We start from the raw sequence: 22,461 nt of genomic DNA on the forward strand, positions 1-22,461 counted from the left end.
CTGGTCATTAAAAAAAAAAAAAACAAACAAAACTTTGGTAAATGAATGGCTTGTAGAGCTAAAGACTGGTTTAGTCTGCAATGTTTCTGAGTCTGTTTGTATCCTTTACAGCAAATTTGAACAGTGCTCATGAAAATAAAAGTGGTTTTGCAGACTTATGAACCATGTAATGAATAGCTGTAGCACAGAGAGAGATGCTCACAAAATGAAACATTTATTGTTAGTGTGTGCTGGAAAGCATGGCTGCCTTTCTACTGGATTCTCTCCTCCCAGCAAAGTGATATATTTGAAATTTGCGCTGGAAAAGTTATTGATTAATCAGCTATAGGGAATGGAATGTGGGAGGTAGAAAACACCAAGTTCTCTTCTGTAATTTAATTGTCCGAATTCTTAACCAAGACAGCTTTTCTTGCTGTTCTTGAATTTTCCCATTTGCAAAATGATGGAATAATAGTGTCATACTCTCTAAAGGATGATGTGATGCTTAATTAAACATCATTAATATGTTAGTTTAGCTTTATACTGAAAGTTTAAAAGTAATGTTACATTTGTAAGGTGAATTTCTGTTTAGAACACTACAGGGATTAAAGCTATGTCTAGAACTGTGCGTTGTTCTCCTATTTGCTCAGATCTTTCATACCGGCCTGTCTGGAGCAAGAGATGAGCCCTGATTTCTAAATCTGATAAAAAGGGGTTGTTTCCACCCCCAGACAGAAACACAACAGATGGAGAGTTGTAGACTTCCACCAAAACACCACACTTTTGTCTTGAAATGAATGTCTTTTCCCCCTCCTGCCCCAGATAGTAACTAGTTGAATCATCTTGAGACCATGAATGTTTATTGTGCCTCATAATTCCCCCTACATACTTAGCTGATTTAGGTATTTAAAATGTGGACAATTTTTCTGTTTTTTAAAAGAGATGTAAACTGGATTTGGTACTACATTCTAAAACAATTATTTGTATCCTTAGCTTCAAAGAAGGGTTATACAAACTCGTAGTCAAGAGATCCACAACTGAGTATTGCCAGACATATGTGCCCCTGCATCCCTCACCTAACTGGGGATGCCTGGGAGCATGAAGGGCCAGCAGAAAGTGGCCCAGGAGATGCTCTTCCTCAGCAGCATCTGCCTCTGCCACTTAGGGGGGGTGGACGAGTACTGGACTAGGTGATTGGTCTGACCTCCCTGTGTGACAGTTCTTACTCCTCTGAGAAAGGACTGCTGCCTCCCTGTGTGATGCTGAACATAAGGGTTAATATGATACATAAGCAGAGGAATATTAATCAGTACGGTTTTTGTATGTAATTTTAATGACTCTGAAGTAAACTATACTTACTAGAAAAGCTTCAGGAAACAGAGAAAAAATCCAGTCCTAGAAAAATGTCCTAATGTGACTTTCATGTCTGTATTTAAATGTTGCAGAGAATGTTCAAACGTTATTTGATCACCTCCCTTGAATAGAAATTTGATATGGAACTATTTAATACAATATAAAAATGTAAAGTGTACTCCACTGATGGAAGCTAACACCAGACAAAGCCAGCCTAGACAGAAAGCAGCTTTTTAAGTGACACTGGTCAGGTTTTGGAATCAGCTGCAACTGCCAAGTGTTGGCATGTCTGCCATCTGAAATCTTTAATTATTGGTTTATCCATGTTCTGGTTAAATGAAGTTGCTGGTTTGATGGAGTTGTCAGGTGAGATTTAGATTTAACATTGTGTAGGATATCAGATAAATACTTCTTTCTAGCACAAACCAATGGACACAGATTTGGGATTTAACAAAATCTATGTATAGTTTATTAGGAAAAAATATTTCACTTGCTACTTTAGTTTATGGAATCCACATTTTGCTGAAAAGCTCTGTATTCCATGCCTCTGAACAAACTAGCATCATTGAACCCACTTTTTGGGACTGAATATGTACAGATTTTGCTCAGAACTTGAAAAAACATTTTCTTCTTTGAAAGATGCTTAAAATTGGGAAATAGTAAAAAAAAAACAAAACACACTAAAATAAAAAAATCCAACTGGACAAATATAATGAGGCAGAAACCTGCAAAGAATTTGCAGGAAGAAAAAAGGAGGAAGATGCAGACAGGTTACAGATGGAAGTACCTTCACAGATCACTTTGCAATTGATGTTGTAACAGCAACAGTAGTACTACTAAGGAGGTTACTGACAGCTTCTGTCCCGTGATTCATTGCTGGAAAAGCTCACTTGAGTCGGCTCTCTTGTTTCAGACATCAGCAAGTTTAATATGAAACACATTTTCAACTATCCAAGTTCTAACTTGTTTGATTTGAAAGCATTTGCAATTTCTGCTTTTTCAGGAGAACCAGAGGAATAGTGGTAGTCAGTTCAGGATGGAAAAATCATCTTGTGCCACAGATAGCTCTGAAGAAGGTAACTTACGGATAGCTTAAGTCACATAAGAGTGAAGTGTGGTAAGAGAGAAGTATCTGGTTCAAATGGAGTGTCAGCCAAAGAGAAGATTGTCAGCTGGTGGGAAGGGAGTCCAGAACAGTGAAGACTTTGCCACAAAGGGTGTTGTGGAGCCCATGAAGAAACAGCATAAAGAAATGAATGCAGGCCTTCTTCAGTTTTGACTCTTCTGTGTCACTTCTGGGGAGACTTGTAATGTGTTCTGGACTCCTGCCCACATTCTGTGCTGATGCTTTTGTGATACTGCAAACAACTTAAAAAAGCTCATGCTGAACTTCAAGGGAAATGCTCTGCTTTTGAAGGTGTAGACTCTTTCACTAGAGAGCCTCCTTGCCAGGAGGTGTTGGAAGGGGAACTCTGCTGTACTGACGATGCTCCCCAGGCCTGTAAGTAACACCAGGAATTGGATTATTATTTTTGAGATGCTTACATAGCAACAGACTACCTGCTGGTAAAGGCTAGACTTTGATTAGATGGGTTTCTGCTGGTTTTATCCGATACATCAATACACTTAGAATGGCACCTTGCTTTTTCCTTCTGCTCATTGGAAAGGTCAGGAGATGGAGAGCAGTTGCTCTGCAGCAGGTCTTGTGGCTGTTTAGAAGATGCTGAAATAGAATTTAGCACTGAAGTAAGTGGGGCTGGACTGAAACAGAGCTGTTTTAAGTAAATGATTAGAGATACTGTATAGGAGAGCTCCCTATGCACACAGACTTTTTATTTCTGCTGCTCTTACAACTCATCTCTCTCTGAAACACACATCTGCTCTCTTGTCATTCATGGATTAAAAACCAGTAGTATGTTCTGTGCCTGTTGAAGGAAGAGTGCGTGATTTTTTGCTTTCATGAAGTAGTTTCCTTCCCTCCAACCTGGTGTGCTATCAACAAGGATATGCTGAGTGGAAATATGGATATTTAGGAGATGGTTTTGTTAGGGACCTGCCAGGAAGAACTGGAATCAAGCTGACACTGTTTTTCTGTGCCATTTTCTTACACGCATTTTCTGTTTTCTTCTCAGTGTGACTTTGCCTTTGCAATGTTTACAATAGATTTGAGCACCATGTCTGCTCAAGTGCACTGCTTCTCTGTATGTTCAGAGAGAACTTTTTGTTAAATCTAGAGGAGAGAAAACTGAGGCTGCTATAGTAGGGGCATGTCTGCCTTGTACAGTTCTCACTGCACATCTGACAACCAAGTCCATCCACCCCTTGAACGCAGAATCTGTTAAGAGGAGTCGGGAGGATTTGTGTGCAGTTTACCTGTTGACATAGTTCCATCATCTCCAGCAACTAACACCAACAGGTGCTTCAGTGGACTAGGCATGTCAGGTGGTTGAGTGGCACAAATTCCACCAAACCCTCCAACAGACAATTACTGGCAGCAGAGCCCTGAGGGTAGATCAAGCCTACTCCAGTGGAAGAGGCAGGAAAGGCAGGGTTATTTCCATGGAAAACCAATGCAGAAAAGCCTGAACATACAGCTGGTGTACAGACAGTTCAGAGAGAGGAAAAAAAAAAAGAGAGGGGGAGGAAAAGGGACAATAGAAGACTCACCGGGAAGGAAGAACTGTGGTAAGACTACTGAAGTTCTCTTCTCTCAATGGAGTTAAGAGGGTGGTAAACAAAATACCAACCTGCTTTTGGTAGGTCCCTTTAAATGGTTTGCCTGAAATATGAAGTACACAAAGCCTTGTGGATGTGTTTATTAATGTACTACAAATCTACTGTTTTCAAGAAGGTAAGAAGACAAATTATAGAGATTTGGTTAACAATTTGATCACCTCCTTACTGGGGCAATCTAATAGCAGAGAGAAATTAAACTGGGCTATTACCAGTAGTGTGTTCCTAAAGTATAAACAATAACTACTTCTTCCTCAACTCAATGTATCAATTTATGAAACATCCAGCAATTATTCTGAGAGGAAATTAAAGTGTCAGAAAAATGCAACCAGATGCAAGAAATACCCTGAAAACAGGTTCTTTGCACCAGCTGTCTATGTGCTTGGAAGATTATTTTAGAAGCTATTCTAAGTACAGGAACACTGCTAGTAGTGGAAACAGCCTTCAGCTTCAACAGGGATGCAATCTGGCAGTTCATTCATTTGAAACAGCTACAGCAGTTTCCCAACCTGTTGTCCACAGTGCACATACTGCTTTCCTAACATCTGGACAACATCTTACCAACCAAATAATTTTTCCCTGGTGTAACTTAATTGCCATAGCAATCAGGAGGCTATTAAAATTTTACAGAAAAAGGAAATAGTTTTAGGAAAGTGGAATGGCAAATAGATCAATAGATGGACCCTTGATGCCACCCAAGTCATACACTGGGATCAATTGCAGGTGTTAATTCGTCATCTTTTTGATGACCCCTGAAACTTTTAAAAGCACAGTTTTATCTTAGCTTAAAAAAAAGAATGAAATGAGACTTATGCAAAGATGCAAGAGGTATACAAAGATGCTAGACTTCACAGAAAAGTGGTGAAGACACTTACTTTCTTCTGCAAACTCAACTGTAGGAATAGTAATGTTAATTCCCAACATCTGTTAAGGGAATACAGCTCAAAGCCTTACTTTACATTAACTTAAAAAATCTTCATTAAACCACAGGAGGCTGTGGTTTGACTTTAAAAGTGCTGTGCAACTATTACTTACAACCCAATTACCGTTGATACAAGTCCCCAGTTGGCAGTGTTTTTTAAAGCTTATTCTTGCTGTTATATGTGGTTTATACTCTGTAGTCATCCACAGAAGTTGTCAATTAGATTGATTCCTCTTCCCTTGTTTCAGCATTAGCTTGTGTGATGCTTGAAAAGGGAATTATTTGCATCAGTGTCAAACAGGTTTTGTTGTCCCATTTATTAGTACTTATACGAATAGTTGCATCAACACCATGTCCAGCAGTTTGCACTCTCAGGAATTTCCTCAAGCAAACGACAAAGATTTAAATCCAAAGCAAACACCTGTTGACTCAACACTAACAACTTTTAACTGTCTTGACTACACTGCAATTAGATTGTGGCAAAATACAGATACCAGAAGGCTTATGTGTATTTGAATAGGGCATCAAGCAGCATGCTTATGGCTGCCCACAAAAGGAGGTTAGTACAAGCAGATTTTTGGTGCAGCCCATTTTAAAATAATGGTGTTAAAAATTTCAATTTGACATGGTATCAAATTCTCTGCCTCATAAGATCCAGTCACTCATGAATAAATAAAAGAACAATTTAAGTTCTCTTATCCTTCACCCCAATAACTTAGTGGCTCGCAGTAGGCTTAGAAAATGAAAAATCCCTTGAGGTGTGTTTATGTGTGGGTATGGGAGGGAAGGGACCTTACTTCTTTTCCCTTGTTAAAATCCCAGTCTAGCTGCAATCTGGAAATGGGCTAAGAGAGGTTACACTGAATTGCAGTGATGTATCTGTCCCTGTAGTCCATCTGGCGCTGTGCAGACCATGATTCACAAGGATGATTAAGGGAGTGGAACATCTCCCTTATGAGGAAAGGCTGAGGGAGCTGGGTCTCTTTAGTTTGGAGAAAAGGAGACTGAGGGGGGACCTCATCAATGTTTACAAATATGTAAAGGGTGAGTGTCAAGGCGATGGAGTTAAGCTTTTTTCAGTGAAGACCAGTGATAGGACAAGGAGTAATGGATACAAGTTGGAGCATAGGAGGTTTAAGATGAATATCAGGAAAAATTTTTTTACTGTAAGAGTGACAGAGCACTGGAACAGGCTGCCCAGAGAGGTTGTGGAGTCTCCTTCGCTGGAGACATTCAAAACCCGCCTGGACGCCTTCCTGTGTGATGTACTCTAGGTGACCCTGCTCTGGCGGGGGGGTTGGACTAGATGATCTTTCGAGGTCCCTTCCAACCCCTAGGATTCTATGATTCTATGATTCTATGATTCCATCCCAGCATCTCAAGCTCTGGCCTAGCGTGCCTGGGTGAACCGTGGTGGCCAGTTCTGGAAAATCAAAGCTCCTTCAAGTAAGAAAGGAAGGAGCCTCAGATTCTTTTGAACCATACAATGCAACCACCACCATTACTGAATCAAGACTGACACCTGAATTAAATTAAGCTAGTTTTCTTTCTTTTGTAGGGAAAATTATAAATTTAAAATATTCTCCGCCATCCTGTCACTGTTACCTGGGAAAAATCAATACTCAGAATAAAGCAATTTTGGGAATTAATTTTACTACTTGAAGATTATTTTCCTGATAGAACTTGAATGCATAACTTTCTTACTGTCAAAAAATAATGACATTTTAAATCAAATGCAAGAATACTTTACTCTAAAAATTTAATAAACACATGCTTAGTGTCAAAAAGCTTTCCACACCCAGTGAATAGTACAGCCTACAATTTTGTGAAATTATGTCCAATAGTCTATGTAAAACAGACTTTTCACTTATGTCAGCAAACAGGTCAAATGGTGATTTGATGGATTTGACTGAAGTTCACGTCAGGGGAAGCTTTGAAGTTAATGGTAACAAGCCTGTGCTTCTCTAGAAGAAAAACAAGGACAGTTCTCATTGTTTCTGAGGCTGTGTAAAAATTATTTTATGTGTAAGGTAATTTTTGAGAAACACCTTTTTCTGTCTTATTAGGGAGTGGGGTGGTATTTTTTCGCTCTTTGTTAAAAGCCCATTTGACCTGCAATTGGAAACTAGCTAATACAGGTTATGCTGAGTTATAACGATGTCCCTAGTGATCTAGTCCATCTCGCAGTGTGGAGATCATAATTTCCAGCAAAGCATCTCACCTTTTTTGCTTCATTTTTGTCCTGTTAAAGGGGGGCAGAGAAGCTCTTATTTTAATAACAGCAGTCAGCAGCATTAAAAACTTCACTCTGAAACTGTACTAGTATGACACCTTTTAGCCACTGAAATTACTTCCTTCTATACAAATGTTTACATGTATAGTTGGGAAAAGGAATGCACAACACCCATAGATCAATGACTCAAAACACCTCTTGGGCCCCACTGCACTGGAATGACCAGAAACTATGAGTAATCACTAGGAGAGGAAGGGGAGTTTAATGACCCTGTTGTAGCATCTGCCCAAATGCTTCTAGCCCAGTAGACAAAAGGTTTCCTAGTGTCATCAATGAAGTAATGAAGATGAGATAAAACTCTTCTAGCCAGATCTAAAATGCTTTAAAGGGAAGGGCTAGACCTGAGGTCTAACACTCAAAAGCTAGTAGTTTCATAAAGACAAATTTAAGTCCAAGCTTGAAGTCAACAAAGCACACTTCAGTGCACCTGACAAAAGGATAACAGTCTTTACTCTTGGAAATTTAGGAAAATGTTGTAAAAACAAGTTTAATTCACTGCAAGACAGTCTTGGCTCAAGTATAAAAGCACATGTATGAATTTTAATTCAGAGCAATTGCTAAGCAGAGCAGTTTATTGCAGAGTTGATAAAAACCACTGGCAAGACAACAGATTATATACCATTTTCAAACTGTACATACTTATGTATCTTGGTTTGCATGGGTGAATCATCAGTGGGATTACTCCCAAGCACAACTTGAAACAAAAGCTAAAAACCTTCCTTTAGAAAGGAGCTGAATAGCTACTTGTAGACTTTCTATAAATGCGTTTTAAATGCTCTTCCTCAGTTTTTAATTACACATTTATATAACTTCATGAGATAGATACTCGTAACTGGAAAACAACCTGACACAAAATGTAGTTGCCCATTCTGTTGACCAGAAGTATTTGCCCTGCAAATTGTTCCCCGATTTGACATTAGAAAAATGCTACCTTGCAATGCCTTATTGCTAATTCTAAAGAGTAGCTTAATTTGATTTTTTTAATCCTGTTTTAATTGAAATTTTAACAATCTAAATTGTTTTACAGTTTCAATGTAAAATAGTGTATTCAGAGTGCGAGAGAAGAGTGACTGTTCTGTAAAGACGCAGCAAAATTCCAAACCTGAACTGTTGTTGAAGTATCACAGTGCACGACTTGGATTGACTCCCCAGGTGTTGTGTTGCCACGTTACACAGAATTATACTCAGCTGATTTAAGTTACCTTATTGTGATATTAGCACAGTCCAGCAGCAATGCAGTTTGTGTTAAACACAGTAGCAAACAGCAACAAATGAAATTATTTGTTAGAAGAGAATTAGTCACGAGTTCTGCAAATCCTTTACAGCAACTGAATGGAAAGTCAGATGGACTTGATGCATAAACACAATACAAAGCCAGAATGGAACTACATCAATCCAAACTTCTGGAAAAGGAGTTCAATCTCTTACCTTCAAGTCTAAGAAGTCTGTTGAAGAAAGAACGATGCCCACATTCTTAGTGTGTTGATTATAGAAGAATCCCTTCTTTAACAAGACAGAGGCACTACTTTGTTTCATGGGTTGATGACGAAAGGATGTTTTTGTTCTGTATTTTTATCATCAAATGCTATTTCCAGAACCACACCGTTACTATGAAGTGGCTTCAGTAACAAATGAGGAAGTGATATATCCTATCTTCATGAGAAACATATGGGGAAAAGAATGTTTGCCACATGGGAGAAAGGACAAAAATCAGTGAGGAAGTAAGTGATTAAACTTCCTGGATACCATATCAAAAAAGACAAAGTTTATATTGTCTTTAAGTACATTATGTTTATAGTTCTGAACATGTGTTCCTATATTTTACAGGTATTCAACAACAACATTTTAAAGTTATACTGTAATTGCAGAATTTCTCCTAGAAGCCAGAAAGGTGAGTAATTTCTAAGTTTTTGTTGCAGTGTGATGAGGTTTATAAGTTTATTACATCTACATTTTAATTCCTTGCTGATTCTTGACCAAATTACTGGAGTCTTCAGCAGTATGATGTACTTATAATTGTTGGGTCATATCCTGAAGTGTACTGGAGCAGCAGCTTAACAGATGGCATTGTGGAAGGCCTGTATTGATTAAACAATGCTTCAAGACTATTTCCTCAACTCTCTTTCTGGAACGTTTACCTTTGTTGATGTCTGACACCAGGTTGCAGGAGTTAACAGTTATTACCAGAGGAGGCTGGCTTTGATCCCTGGGCCAACTGCAAAGTCAAAGTGGAAAAATGCATCTTTGCAATGTGCAAGGGCAGCCGATATTGGCTACTGTATAAACAGTCCCACCTCTAACAGTCTCTTCTGCCATGAATCCTTTTCCTTCCCTTGAAGGAACCCAGTTTCTTCTCATGTCTGACTGAGAACACGCCATAACTTTAGTCTCTTAAATAACACCGTATCCGTTTCACCAAGACCACCAAACACTGCAAAACATTTACTGCACTGAATTATAAAGGAAATTGTAACAAAAAAATATGACTGTTAAACACCCTTAGCTTTTTTTGGTGAGCTTTACAGCACCTGACAAGGTTAAAAAAAGGAAATAAGACTTTACACTGCACTTTTCACAATGACACTGATGAGTTTATTTATAAATGCTAAAGACTACCTCAGTCACGTATCTCAGTTTTGCTGGTACACATTGCAGATAACAATACTGACAGCTGCCACTGAAGGCACAGTTTTGATTCCATGATGAAGATTTAACCATTCTCGATATCAAGCAGACATGTTGTCAGTTCTCTGAGCAGTCTTTTTGGATATAATACTAAAGCAATAAGGTCAGCTGGGGGAAGACACAAGTGACAAACTGTAGATTATGGTCATAAAAGTGCAAGAGACTCAGGCAGCATATATTTAAATGTGTTAACCCCCTCTTTCAGTTGGAAGTTGTTCCTGGAGGCAGTATTAAGCCAATACATTTTATGCTGAAACAGGTGAAGAAGTATCTAGGACTACTATGCCTCAGCAAAAGACAAGTTACTAAGAATAGTCAGTCTAATGTGATTCCCTGTGCTTTTCCACCTAACCATGTTTCAGGACTACAAAAACATGTTTTCTGTGAGGTCTGTAAGAAGCTTAAAACAAAACATACGTTTTGAAAACTGATGTTTTTATTTATTTTAACTAAGTTTTCACCCACTACCTACCGCTTAAAAACCAAAGCCAACAAACAAATACTGGTAAGTTCAACAGAAATTGAGATATTTACTGCAGGCTTAACATGGCATGCTAAGAGCATGCCTGCAGCTAGACCCATTTCTTATTTATTCTAGATTACAATATCCAATACTGGATTTAAGAATGGATCTTCCACATACAGACAAGGTCTAAAGACACCCTCCTTGTTTTCCTCTTCAATATAAAAATAGAGCATGCACACACACAAAGCAAGACTTTCCTAGGCAACAATGCCTGTCATAGGTAAAAATTAAAAAAGGAAAAATCTTGTGCAGACAAAAAGAGAAATGCTATGTATGTATTAACCTAAACTGTGTAACCAACTTTCATTTATTCTATGCTATTTATGCTATTCTAACGTGGATCCAGAAAGTACATTTGCATTTATTTTACCTTGATGTTTTTTTATGTGCTTCTAGACTTAAATTGCCACTGAACAGACTTTTTACCATAATACAGAAATGTCTAATTTTGTTCCAAATAAGATTTTTTTTATAAAACACAAAAGCAAATTATTACAGAACTATGTTTATGACTCAAGAGCTGGTTCAACAAATTTAACTTTTCAAAGACAATACGTTTGTTTCCTGAGATGGCTAAAAGTCACCTTTCAACTTCATGTTACACTACAATTAACAAAAAATACTAGGCACAAAATCAGAGATTAACTACAACATACAAACACATTTACAGAAATCACCTATTTCACTAGTACTATTTATGTTAGTGTACACCTGAACACAAGTCCTAAAATAATCTTTATACATTACAAAACAAGGCTTTACAAAACTTTATTTCCAAGTTACTTCATCCTAAAAATGTTGAAACATAAAAAAATACCATTTCCTAAAGGAGTTTACAATAAAAGACTAACAACCTGGCATGGAAGAGGTAAATATATGGAAACCTGTTTTAACAGTCACAAATCAGTCGCTGGTGATTAAAGAACACTTTGTTCTTCAAAGCTGGTAGGCACTTCCACGTAGCCAGAAACGTAACTTTTCCTACCACTCCTTTTCCCTCCCATACATAAAAATATCCAATGCAATTAAAAAAAAAAAAGGTAGGATAAAAGGCTGGACATGTGATAAAAGCATTATCTAAGGTCTTGATTACTGTTCACCTTGTGTAAGTGTAAAGATTTTGTCCAAAAGTTTTCCTGGTAAGATGGAGTTATTTGGCCTTTAAAAGTGTTAGCTGAAATATCTCCCTTTTTTACCAGTATATGTTGTTTGCTCACTGCTGTATTGCTGCTTTATGTCTGTAACAGAAACTGGCTCTAGGCCAGCCCATGGGTCCTCAAGCATTGAAGGTCTGTAATAGCTTTCCACATCATTAGACTCTCTTTTCTCTCTGCCATGCGCTGTACCAAATGGAGTAGATGTCCTGGGTGATCCCTTTGGAAGAAAACCATCAGGTAAAGAAACGTTTAATAGACCAAACTAAAAACATAAGTTTCCTTTTAATGTAGCAAAGCTTTGAAGCTGATTACTAGTAGTAATTACTACTCCTCACCTGTGTCTTCCTCAGAAAAGATTAAGTTTATTATACTTTTAATTATGAGTGATGATTTATGGGGATAAGAAAAAAAACACCTCTGTCTTCTCCAAAATACTTGTTTACGTCACTCTGGCATGTAGGCACGTTAACTACAGAAAAGCTCCTTGTGCTATTTTTCTTAAGATGCCTAAGTCAACAACATGTCTAACTCAAAAGCTGAACAATAAAACAGGGAGTTAGAAGCTGAAGAAGAGCTGATAAAGTTTACAAGAGCAGAAGTCAGATATGAAGTACTTACTGATTGAACACAGTATTATATGAAGCAAGTATCTACCAATGACCCAAAGAAAATACTGGGAAAATCATCATGTTTTAACCAAATTAGTGTTTTGTGAAATTTGAGAACAGATGACTTCATTTGGTATGCAATCTTCATAGTAATCAGTGATTAACCAGATACTGCATAAACAAAAACCTTTTGCACCGAGTTTTTTATTATTATTAAGATCAAGTATCACCACAATTGCCCATCTAAACCTGCTACAAGTCTGCAACTTGAGAGCTATGACATAAAGGAAATTGCTATGACCATTTCCTCCTGTTAGCATCCTCTATTGTTCTATTCCTCAGATTAATTTCCCTAAAAAGTGAGCTTTTGTCTAAAGCTATATTAAATTCATTTATTTTAACAAAAGTTAAACAACTGTACTACAGATACACACTAGTTAAGTCACCAAACATGCCTGTTGCATTCTCTATGATTAGAAGAACAAGACTACTTGAGGCTGATTATCAGCCCCATCTTTGTAGAGGAGCATAAAAGCACTCACTAAGGGCTGCTTTCCCTAATCCCTCGCAGACTTTATGGCCCAGCAGCTACAGTATTTGAATGTGACTAATAAGCCCTACATAACCTATGTAAATAAATCCTATGAAACAATTTCTGTGGAAAACTGAGAAATGGTGCCATAGAGCAAAGGGCCCTATGCTTAACCAGAACAGATTCCACTGAAAACTGCTGAGTCTTGAACCTACTTCTGAAAGTGTGCTACGGCAGAGCCCTGCTTGTGTGGTCCCAGTAAGTACCTTTCTTCTACTGAAGTCTGATGGTAATGGATACACAACCAAATGCAGGAACATCCATGTCTTATTCATAGGACATTTCTTTCTAATGATTAGATGTAGTATAATCTGGTTATGCAGCTGAGACAATGATCTTAAAACAGAAAAATTGCTAAAAGGTAGAGAATTATTTTACAAACTATTGTATCAAAACCATGAGGGACAGGTCAGAGAATCACCTCAGAACACAGCTAAAAACTTTCAAATGGACAAGGAGATTCCAAGAGCAAGTCAAAATGCACTAGCAAAGTGACATTAATGTTTTTTAAGCACTAACATTTAGTAGTAAAGCAGTAGTACAGAGTGCATTCTATCTTCAAAATAAAAAAACCCCAGCAACTATTTCAAACACTGTGTTTAATTCAGACCCTGTAACTTTTACACCGTAAAACAGTTTGAGCGTGGAATTTGTTTAATATTATATCTAATCTGCAGCAATGAAAAGAAAGCTCAACTAACTTAACAAGCTGCAGTATGCAGTGACAGAACAAAATAATTCAATGGCAAGACTCTTTTGGATGGATTTATTTTATAATATTAAACTTCACTACAGTATCAGTTGGCCATTGGTAACACTGACACTTTTGCACATGCACAACCTAGGAAATGTATTATTATGTAATACAAGACTGGTGGCCTTCAGTAAGTGTTAAACGAATCATGAGTATTCATATCATAGGCCTCTGCAAAAGGAAAATAGCCCTACCTGTGCAAATGAAACTATTCTGCACGACAGAAACTGTTTGGTTCCAAAGACAGCTTAAAAAAACCTTTATATTTTACTGTCACTGGTGCAAACAGCTTTTTCTCATGGAACTTTCCTTAAAGAAACAGTCGACTTCTTCTCAATACTTTTTTTTTTCCAGATAACAAATCTCCCTCTTCAATCAAGAAACCCCAAACTTCTGGTGCTATCAACATGTTACTGAAAGTGGTAATGCTGCCTTGAAAATGGGGACAATCACTCCCTTTAGCAGCTTTCTTGTCCTGATGTAATTTCAGCTGCTGTCAGATGCAGAGAAATTATTATTCTACCATTTCACAAGGTATTTTTTTTACTTTCTGTAATTTTCAACCCATCAGCACTAACTAGCTATTGCTACTAGGTAGTTCACTACTTGCTGTTCAGTGTAGAAAGGGAAACGCTATCACTAAGTGAATTCTAAGAGAAGATATTCAGGAGATACAACAAATGTTTTCATAAAATTTAAAGTAGATGCATCACTGGAAAAAAACCTGAAAGCTCTGTAAAGTACTGGCCATATAAAGGTTAAGTCAGCCGTTTCAGAAAAATTAAGGTTACTATGTTTTTCTTAAAGTTTTCTGCTCATTTCAAGAAATTAAAGTCTGCAAGCAGCAAATGAGCACAGAATGCTAGTAACATGCTGTTAACAGAACACTAAAGTAAATATAAACTGTCTTTTGGATTTCCTGATGAGATTTGAAAGGATCACTTAAGATTTTAATCTCAAAGGTGACAGTAGGATCATAAATTTAAAAAGCACTGTTGTCTCTTAACAGTAGTATCTACAGAAGAGAACAATCCACACACCTCAGAAGAAATTTGATGTCTAGAGCATGCAAAAACAAATTCCTCTACCTGAATCTACTCATAGCCTCATGAACTGAGATTCTTCTTGCCCATGTTGAAGAAAATGGGGACTCATGATTTATGAGACTTCCTCCATGATTGTCTCTAGTGCCCTCCCAGGCAAAGACAATCTGTGACTGCATTCAAACTTGTACCTTCTTCATGTCAGGCTTCTTACTGAACACCAAGGATGGAGGCTATTCCTGCGCACAGGTCCTGACATGAAACAGTTCTGACTAGAACTAGAGGAAAAAGGATTCCTGCATATTCTTCTGCTCAGTTAATTTAAGGTAGGCTTTTAAAAAAAAACACTTAATTGAAGATCCAAAGAGCGATTATCTGAAGGGAAATGTCTAGACATTGGTGACATAAACCATCCCTCCTGAATCTGCAGCAGAAACCTCACATCCTTTGCCTTTCCACCAGGTACACAGGTTAAGCAAACTGTGGGCTTTCACACTGGGAGAATCTTTCCTGATGTGATGAGGAAAATGTACACATTCATAATGACCCCTTTGCATTAACTAAGAGACTTCTGTAAAATAATTATTTGTATCGTAAAAAAGTAATCAAAGACTACTTTTGAATGGAAGCATGACTACGCAGTGCAGGCACATTAAGATTTTACTAATTATTAAGATTTTACTTATTACGCTTTAATCCTTGAGGTGTCAGTAAGAGTATCTGAAAAATGTTATCACTGTCTGTACTGCATGTGTAATTTGTTACACTTTTAAGCTTTCCCTAACACTGCATAAAGCCAGCTAGGTACATAAAGTTGGTATTAACTCCAGAAGTGTCATCCCTATCTGCACTGCCAGCCACACACCCCAACTAAACCACCTGAAAAAAGCATAACTCACAGAACCTGTTGTTGACAGCTCTTAGGAAGATTCCTTTATACAAATTAGAGCCTTCAGTGCAATGCAAAGACTTTAAATTACACTCTATTATTCCAACAGGTGTTCTCATTTCTGCTTAAGTGAGGCTCAGCTTAATTCTCTTTAGTGGAGCACTGCTTTACTCATTGCCCAGGAAGCTCTGTGTGTGGGCAGGGCAGCTTCCATCATGTCAGACAACACAGGCACAGTAAAAACACACTGCACTTCACCACTGCTGGATAAAACTGATCAAAGGGACGTATATACAAGGCAAATGTATGCTTGATGCAGTTTTGGGTGATAATTTTCTTTTTCTCTTCACACTCCAGAACATGAAACGGTAGAAAGCTCTGCTCTTGAGAGTCCCTGTGTCTTACAGCAGGCCTCAGCTAAGCCCGGGACCCTCTCCCCTTTCCTGATCACTCAGCTGCCTAGCCTAGGGTCTCCCCATCCTCTCAGCTGGGAGGAGGGCGCGTATTGCCCAGTGCGCTGCAAGTCTCGTTCTCCCCTGAAACCCGTGGTGGAGGGGACGGATCCTGCGCCTTGCCACACGCCCCCGCCGCGGGCTGAGCGCCCCGCTCGGCAGCACCTCCCCCCCCCCCTCCCTGCCCCACCGTGCGGGAGCGCAGGCCTGCGTCCCTTTCCGCCCTGCCCCATACCTGGTAATGCCGCTGGAAGCCCCCGGGCGAGCGCCTGTGCTGGTGCGGGGGAGCTCCGGCCGGGGATTTGCCGCCGTAGGGAGCCGGGTAGCGGGGGCTGACGCTCTGCGGCCTGCGCGGGGTCTGTCCCCCCGGCGACGGGCTCCCGAACCGCCCGCCGCCGCCGTGGAAGCCGTGGCCTCGGGGCGAGTGGCCGCTGCCGTACGGCCCGGGCCGGTGGCCGAAGGGCGGCGTTTGGTGGGGGTTCCCGTAGCCCCGCGGGGAGGGCGGCACGGGGCCCCCGCCGGAGGGAGGGCTCCGGAAGCCGCCGCCCGCGAACGGGGGCGTCGGGGGGCGGAAGCTCGGCCGGTACATGGCGAGGGCCGGCGAGGCGACGGCGGAGAAGAACACAACCCGCGCAGCGGCCTCCTCCGGCAGCCGCCTCGGCGGCGCGACGTCGCTGCTGCTGGGGTGTGTTTTTTGTCGTTCCTCTTCCCCTTTTTCCCCCACAGGCGGCCGCAAACGTTCCGCTTTCACAAGGTTCCGGGCTGAGGAAAAGGCGCAGCCCGCCACACCGGGCGGGCCACCCGCCCTCCCGGCACCGCGCCCCGTCCCCGGGACCGCCAGCCCGGCCCGGCCCCGCGGCCTGCAGCCCGCCTCGGCTGCCGGGAGGGCCGGAGGGAGGGCCGGGCCCCGGCGGGCCGGGCCGGGCCGGGAGTGCTCAGCGTTCAGCTTCCGGCGGGAGAGCAAGGCGGCCGGCGGGCAGGCGCGGTCCAGCGGGCAGAGCGAGGAAACCCGGTGTGTTGAGAGCCCCGCGTAGCTGCGGGTGAACGCCCGGGGAACGGGAGTTGGTATCCATCGGCAAAACCGCCGCTGTAAAGCAAACGCGAGGATTCGCCTCGCGTCTCCGTGCCGCGACACGCGTGTTTGTGCCCCTTATCGTGTGGCCTTTGTAATACAGGAGCCTTCGAATACTACGTGTGTTGTCGCGGGCCACGCTGAAAACAGCCACCCATTCAAAGAGTGCTTTAACTGAAAGGTTGTGGGGCTTTTTTTGACATCAGTTTGCACTGCTAGCCAGTCTCCAGTAGGGTGGTAGCTCTGGCAATGAGACCTGCTCACACCAAGTAGCTCTTCTTTGGCTGTAACCGGGTGGCGTCTTGTGTTTGGATTTTTGGGGGGATTTTTTCTGCTTTCAGTCAACTCGGCTCTCAACTGTTTTAGAGCCTGCCTGGTGGAAGCATGGGACTGTAATCCTTGCAGTTCTAAAATGGAGACTAAACCTGCTCGCTTCCATGTTGGTATTCATCCTTTACTCTTTTTATCTTCTTTCGAAAACAGTTCTCCATTTATTAGCGTGATGCACACGAGGAACGACACGTCCACGCAAACCAGTTTCCACACGCACATTTCTCTGTCGAATCAGTCTCGCTCTGGAAACAGCTTATTTTAACATAAACCCTTTTCACACAAAATGAATGAGAAAGACGTGTTGTCACATGCCGAGTTACACTGGGATCAATTTCCTGCTGACAAACCCTAATGGCTTCTAGGGTCCTCAGCACCCACCGTCACGCTTGATACTGCACGTTGCGCGTCGGACAAACCGGTTCTGCAGATTTTCCCTGTGCTCCTGCTCAGTGTTCAGCACCTCATGCAACGCTGCTAAGTCTCTGCTCCTTGTAATCACAGAATCCTAGGGGCTGGAAGGGACCTCGAAAGATCACCCAGTCCAACCCCCCTGCCAGAGCAGGGTCACCCAGAGCACATCACACAGGAACATGTCCAGGCGGGTTTTGAATGTCTCCAGCGAAGGAGACTCCACAGCCTCTCTGGGCAGCCTGTCCCAGTGCTCTGTCACTCCGCTCTCGTTCGGGGAGTCAGAAGTTTTACCCGCTCTTGAGATGCAGCGGCTGCCTCATGAGGACAGGCAAGAGGCGAGGACAGTGTATTTCCCATAAATAAATGCCGAGCCTCTCTGCAGGCTCTGCTGTGCTGTCACAGAGCAAGAAGACCCCGTAGCTTTCCTATAAAGAGCCTTCCACGGTCCCAACACAAACTAAAAACGGTCTGAAAGTACTTAGCCGAGGGAAGGAATCGTTTACAGGTCAATTCAAGTTAACCCTTCCCCAAATTACACAGAAACGGAGACACCGCTTAAGTCACACTGCACCTTCGGTGAAGCAACGCTGAGATGCAGGACCTGCCTGAGCTTTCCACACAGCCGCCGGGGCTACTGCCGCAACACCCGCGGGACACCTCCCTGTCGACAGAAGCCCAGGCACCCGCGCCCCGCACACCAGGGGAAGCGGCAGAGGCGCCCGTTCCCCCGGGGCCGCCTCCCCGGAGAGACCAGCCCTCCCGCAGCCTCCCGCCGGGAAGCAGCGGGGATGGCCGCGCCTGCGCAAGGCCCGGCCGGGCGCAACCCAGCGCAGCCAGCCCCGCCGCAAGCCGCGCCTGCGCGCCTCCCGCAGCGCGCACCTTCCGCGGCGGTGGTGCTGGCAGGGCGGGATGGTGCTCGGCGGCGTGGGAAGAAGGCTCCGCCGCGGCGGCAGCGGGCTGTGGAGGAGCCCGTTTGGCCCCGCAGCCGCCGGCGGCAGCGCCTGGCCGCGCTGCTGCCCCGCAGCCCTGCGCGCCGCCTCCGCCTCCCCCTCCGCGGCTGCGGGCGGCGGGGCGCGGGGCGGGGGCGCGACCCGGGCAGGTAGCCGCTCCCCTTCCCTCGCTCGCCTCCCGGGGCTCGGCGCCCGTCACACGGCGCCGGAGCGCCGAGGCGGCTCGGGCGGGGCTGGGAGCCCGTTTGGCTGCGGGGCGGGAGGGACGCGAAGCACCTGAGGGAGGCTCTGCCGCCGGTGCGCCGGCCGCCCGCCCGCCCGCCGGTGCTGCAGCCCAGCCCTGAGCCCGCTCCCCAGCCCTGCCGTCCTGCTGCCCTGGCGCCGTGCGGCCAGACCGCGGGGCGGTGGGTGGGCGGGCGGGCTTGCCTGGCGGCAGCCCGGGTGGCCGAGGCGGCCGCTTGTGCAGCCCTGGCCCGCTGCGTGGCTCCTTGCGGGGCCGTGCCGGGCTGCTGCGGGGCCGTGCCGGGCTGCTGCGGGGCCGTGCCGGGCGGCCGCGACGGACTTTGCCCCGCGGCTCTCGCTGCCGGTGGCTCCGGTTCTCCGGGCCACTTCAGTTCGCGAGGGGGAAGAAGCGCCCTCCGTCCAGCCCTAGCCCTGTGTTGCGCTTGTTGCTGTTCTGCTGTTTGTTTGTTTGTTTTCAAAAGGTTACAAAGCTCTTCATACGCTTGTTTGGTGTTTTTTTTTTTCACTGAAGAAAAATAAAAGCGAGCTGCCACAACATAGCTTTCCTCTGGCTTTTAGGTGTCTCTTGTCTTTTAACAGCGTAGAAAAATACTAACAGTTGCGTTGATTGCATAAAAAAATGGAGCACGTTTGGAGATTGTGCATCCCTGGTTGGAATGTACCTGCTGGTGGTGAATTAATCCACGGTGGTGGTGGGCTTGGCTGTCACTTGTTGCATGCGTGACTTAAAAAACACTGTGCAATCGAAGTAGGGATAATTGACTCGAGGAGTCATCTCTGGAACTGGATGTAATTGGAATGGAATCTATGTCTTTACTGTTAATTTGCATCGTAAAAATATTAAATGTACTAACCAGCTTTCTTCTCCGTGCCCTCTTCTGTTACAAGTATAAAGGAAAGCTTTTTTGAGGAACTACGATACAAAAATTAACTTCTGTTCTGCAGAATGATCTCTGTTGGTTGTCCACTCATACTGCTGTGTTAGACCAACCTTGGGACAACCTACTGAGCTCACCTAAAGAGTTTAAGTGATATTGAGAGTGGATCTATTTTTTTTTCTTCAGTTATGCGTAAAAGATACATACTGCTTTTTCAATGTACAGTAAATTCCAGCATCATGGGAATAAACAGATTACAGGTGGAATGTAGTTGGAGCTGGGAGAGTGGGTTTTTCAGTCATCAAGTTACTGGAATAATTAAAAGCAAAAATATAACAGAAAATACGAGTTTGCGTTTTAGAATATTGAGCCAGAGTTCCAACAGAAAACACTCTGTGGGAAGAGTTTAACTTTGGGTAATGTGCCAAATAGGAGGCTAGTGAGGAGAGGGGAGGGCAAATAATAAAACAGGAGATGCGTGTGGTCAATAGTGATCAGTGCTGAACCTTTTGTTTGTAGTGTGTTGCTGTTTGTTTTTCTTCCTGCAATAAGGAGTTAGTAGCACTCTGGTACTCAGGATCAGTGTACCAGAACTGCTGTTTCTCTGATGGTCAAAGGCTTTCTATTGTTGTTTCAGCAAATTAGTGTCTTGCTGGAATGTGAATCTAGGTCCTGTAAGCTTTCTTTTGTTAATCTGTGCTATTCTAGTCTGAAGAGACTAATGGGTCTATTATTTTTTTTTTTTTCCTCAGATTTTCAGAAGCAAGTATTTTATCTCTTTCTTGCATTTCTTCATCATTCTGGACAGCAGCATTATTTACTAGCCTTAGAAATAATTCGTAAGGGTCAGTTTGTCTCTGAAACAACAGTTGTACTGTCCTGTTCTCTTCCAAGTACAGGAGTTCTAATCCCAGAATGGAGTGTTTGATGTTACTATAATGTGAGTGATATGGTAATTAGTAAGCACCCATCAGTTTTAGTTTGCATAAATGCATATTTACAGGCTAATTTTAACATTTTACAGGCTTATTTCGGAAACACCTTTATGGATTCCAGCAAGACAGTTACCCACAGGTAACCTGTTGGCTCTGGAAAGTTACTGTTCTGGTTAGTCTATCTGTGAGAAACATGAGTAACACCAAATGCTGGCTCAGGAGGAGAGTAAGTGAGCCATTCAGTAAGAGAGTGCACACCTTTTAAAGGTGTGCAAAGAATAGAGGAAGATGGAGCCTTTTCGTTAACAAAAATTATTTTTTTGTTAATGAAAACTACTTTGTTGTTTTGTCAGAGAGCTGTGCTCTTCAGTAAAGCTGTTGCTTACACATTTTCTGTAGACAGAGAGTAATGTCATTGTGGAGCAAATGCTCTTGGTTCCTTACCAAATAAGCCTGTGCTTAAGTATTTGTTCAGCTAGGGCCAACTTCATAAAAGCAGGGTTGCTCTGGAGGATCTGTGGTGCTTACCTGGCTCTAGCACAAGAATTTTCTAACACCTGGAACTTGCACTGAGATGTCCCGTGTTGGGGAGAGGTGGCAGCCTGAGTTTTCCTAAAAGCTTTTAAATGTGCAAATGATATAGCCATTCCTAGACAAGCACTTTTTCAACTTGCTGCTTGGTCAGCATGTTGTGTTAAAGCCCCAAACCTGTTAAATCCCTCTGGAGTGACTGGTAATAATTGGGGAAAATGTCTTGAAGATGAAGAACGAGATGCAAGTGTTCTCATTGAGAGAATGAATGAAAACACTTTAACAGAAGCCTTGAATTCCTGATGCTGCTTCATATCTCTGTGGGTTATTAATTATATATCTTTCTATATATCTATCTCCTCCTTACCATATATACAGTAAGATAGGAGGGAGAGTTATGGGGGTGACTGAAGGGTGGCTCAGGTCTGATGGATGGAATTTGGAGCAGGACACAGGCATTCATTAACACCAAAGAGAGTTGCTTACCACGTTAGCATTGTGTAATTTTGTTGTGTTACTGGCCAGCTGGACTTTTCTGGGGGGGAGTGATATGAGACCACCCTCCAAATAGTAATGAAATTACCATTCACATAGAGTGGATGTATTGTGTTTGTATTCCCTAGCCTAAAAGTAAAGACAGTGAGTTAGTGGAAGATAACCCGAGGTCACCAAAGCAATAGTTGGCAAACCTGTGGTCTAGACTATGAGACTGTTTGCTCTGTCTGTGATGTTTATTGCCACTGCTGTTGTTTCTCACAGCTAGTCAGGTTGGAAAGGGTGAGGAGAAGGAGTAAGGCATTGTGATTTCCTACTGGTTATCTTGCATGTACAACTGCCATTGGAAGTTAGGACAAATAGTTCCTTGGCTTGTACATTGTGTTCAGTTTTGTAACCTCTAGTGGTTTTGTTTTAAAAGCAGATACTCTTTTTGTGTGATGCAAGTGCATGGGTCTACGCTGGTCAAAATCCTTTGTGAGGACACTGCTTTGCATTGGTCTGCTACCCATCAGCTTTAGTTTGTGCCTTTCTGATGTTGCTTGCTATTGCATTTATTGGGTCTTTCTTCAGATTAGTCTTTAAAAGCTATATGGATTTTTGTGGAAGGCACATATAAAGGTATCT

General features: G+C 42.6%; 2 protein-coding genes across 8 annotated transcripts in view; one reads left to right on the forward strand and one right to left on the reverse strand.

The window, feature by feature from the left end:
* Positions 1-1,771: 1,771 nt before the first annotated feature.
* On the reverse strand, positions 1,772-16,667 carry MPLKIP (M-phase specific PLK1 interacting protein). Of its 2 annotated transcripts, none has more exons than XM_051610134.1 (3): positions 16,222-16,667; positions 8,709-11,865; positions 1,772-2,831 (listed from the first exon to the last, which is right to left on the reverse strand). In XM_051610134.1, the coding sequence occupies exons 1-2, from the start codon at positions 16,573-16,575 to the stop codon at positions 11,662-11,664; spliced, it is 558 nt and encodes a 185-aa protein (XP_051466094.1). In that variant the 5' UTR covers positions 16,576-16,667; the 3' UTR covers positions 1,772-2,831; positions 8,709-11,661. The 2 variants fall into 2 exon arrangements, with proteins under 2 accessions (XP_051466094.1, XP_051466092.1); XM_051610132.1 differs by having other exon boundaries at positions 1,772-3,055.
* Positions 16,668-18,667: 2,000 nt separating this feature from the next.
* Positions 18,668-22,461, forward strand: part of SUGCT (succinyl-CoA:glutarate-CoA transferase) — a 323,003-nt gene continuing 319,209 nt past the window's right edge. For all 6 annotated transcript variants that reach the window (XM_051610119.1, XM_051610122.1, XM_051610123.1 and 3 more), the window contains exon 1: positions 18,668-18,901. In XM_051610119.1, coding sequence (XP_051466079.1) covers positions 18,712-18,901 — 190 coding nt within the window. In that variant the 5' untranslated portion in view covers positions 18,668-18,711. The remainder of the gene's footprint in view (positions 18,902-22,461) is intronic.

Source organism: Apus apus, chromosome 2 (assembly GCF_020740795.1).
Source record: "Apus apus isolate bApuApu2 chromosome 2, bApuApu2.pri.cur, whole genome shotgun sequence".
NCBI classification, from domain to species: Eukaryota; Metazoa; Chordata; class Aves; order Apodiformes; family Apodidae; genus Apus; species Apus apus.

Bases quoted from the DNA above. Each gene is read 5' to 3' on its own strand.
- MPLKIP (XM_051610134.1), bottom strand. From the start codon at position 16,575: ATGTACCGGCCGAGCTTCCGCCCCCCGACGCCCCCGTTCGCGGGCGGC. The intron at 11,866-16,221 runs GTATGGGGCAGG...TTTCTTCCAAAG, and splicing joins GCTTCCAGCGGCATTACCAG to GGATCACCCAGGACATCTAC.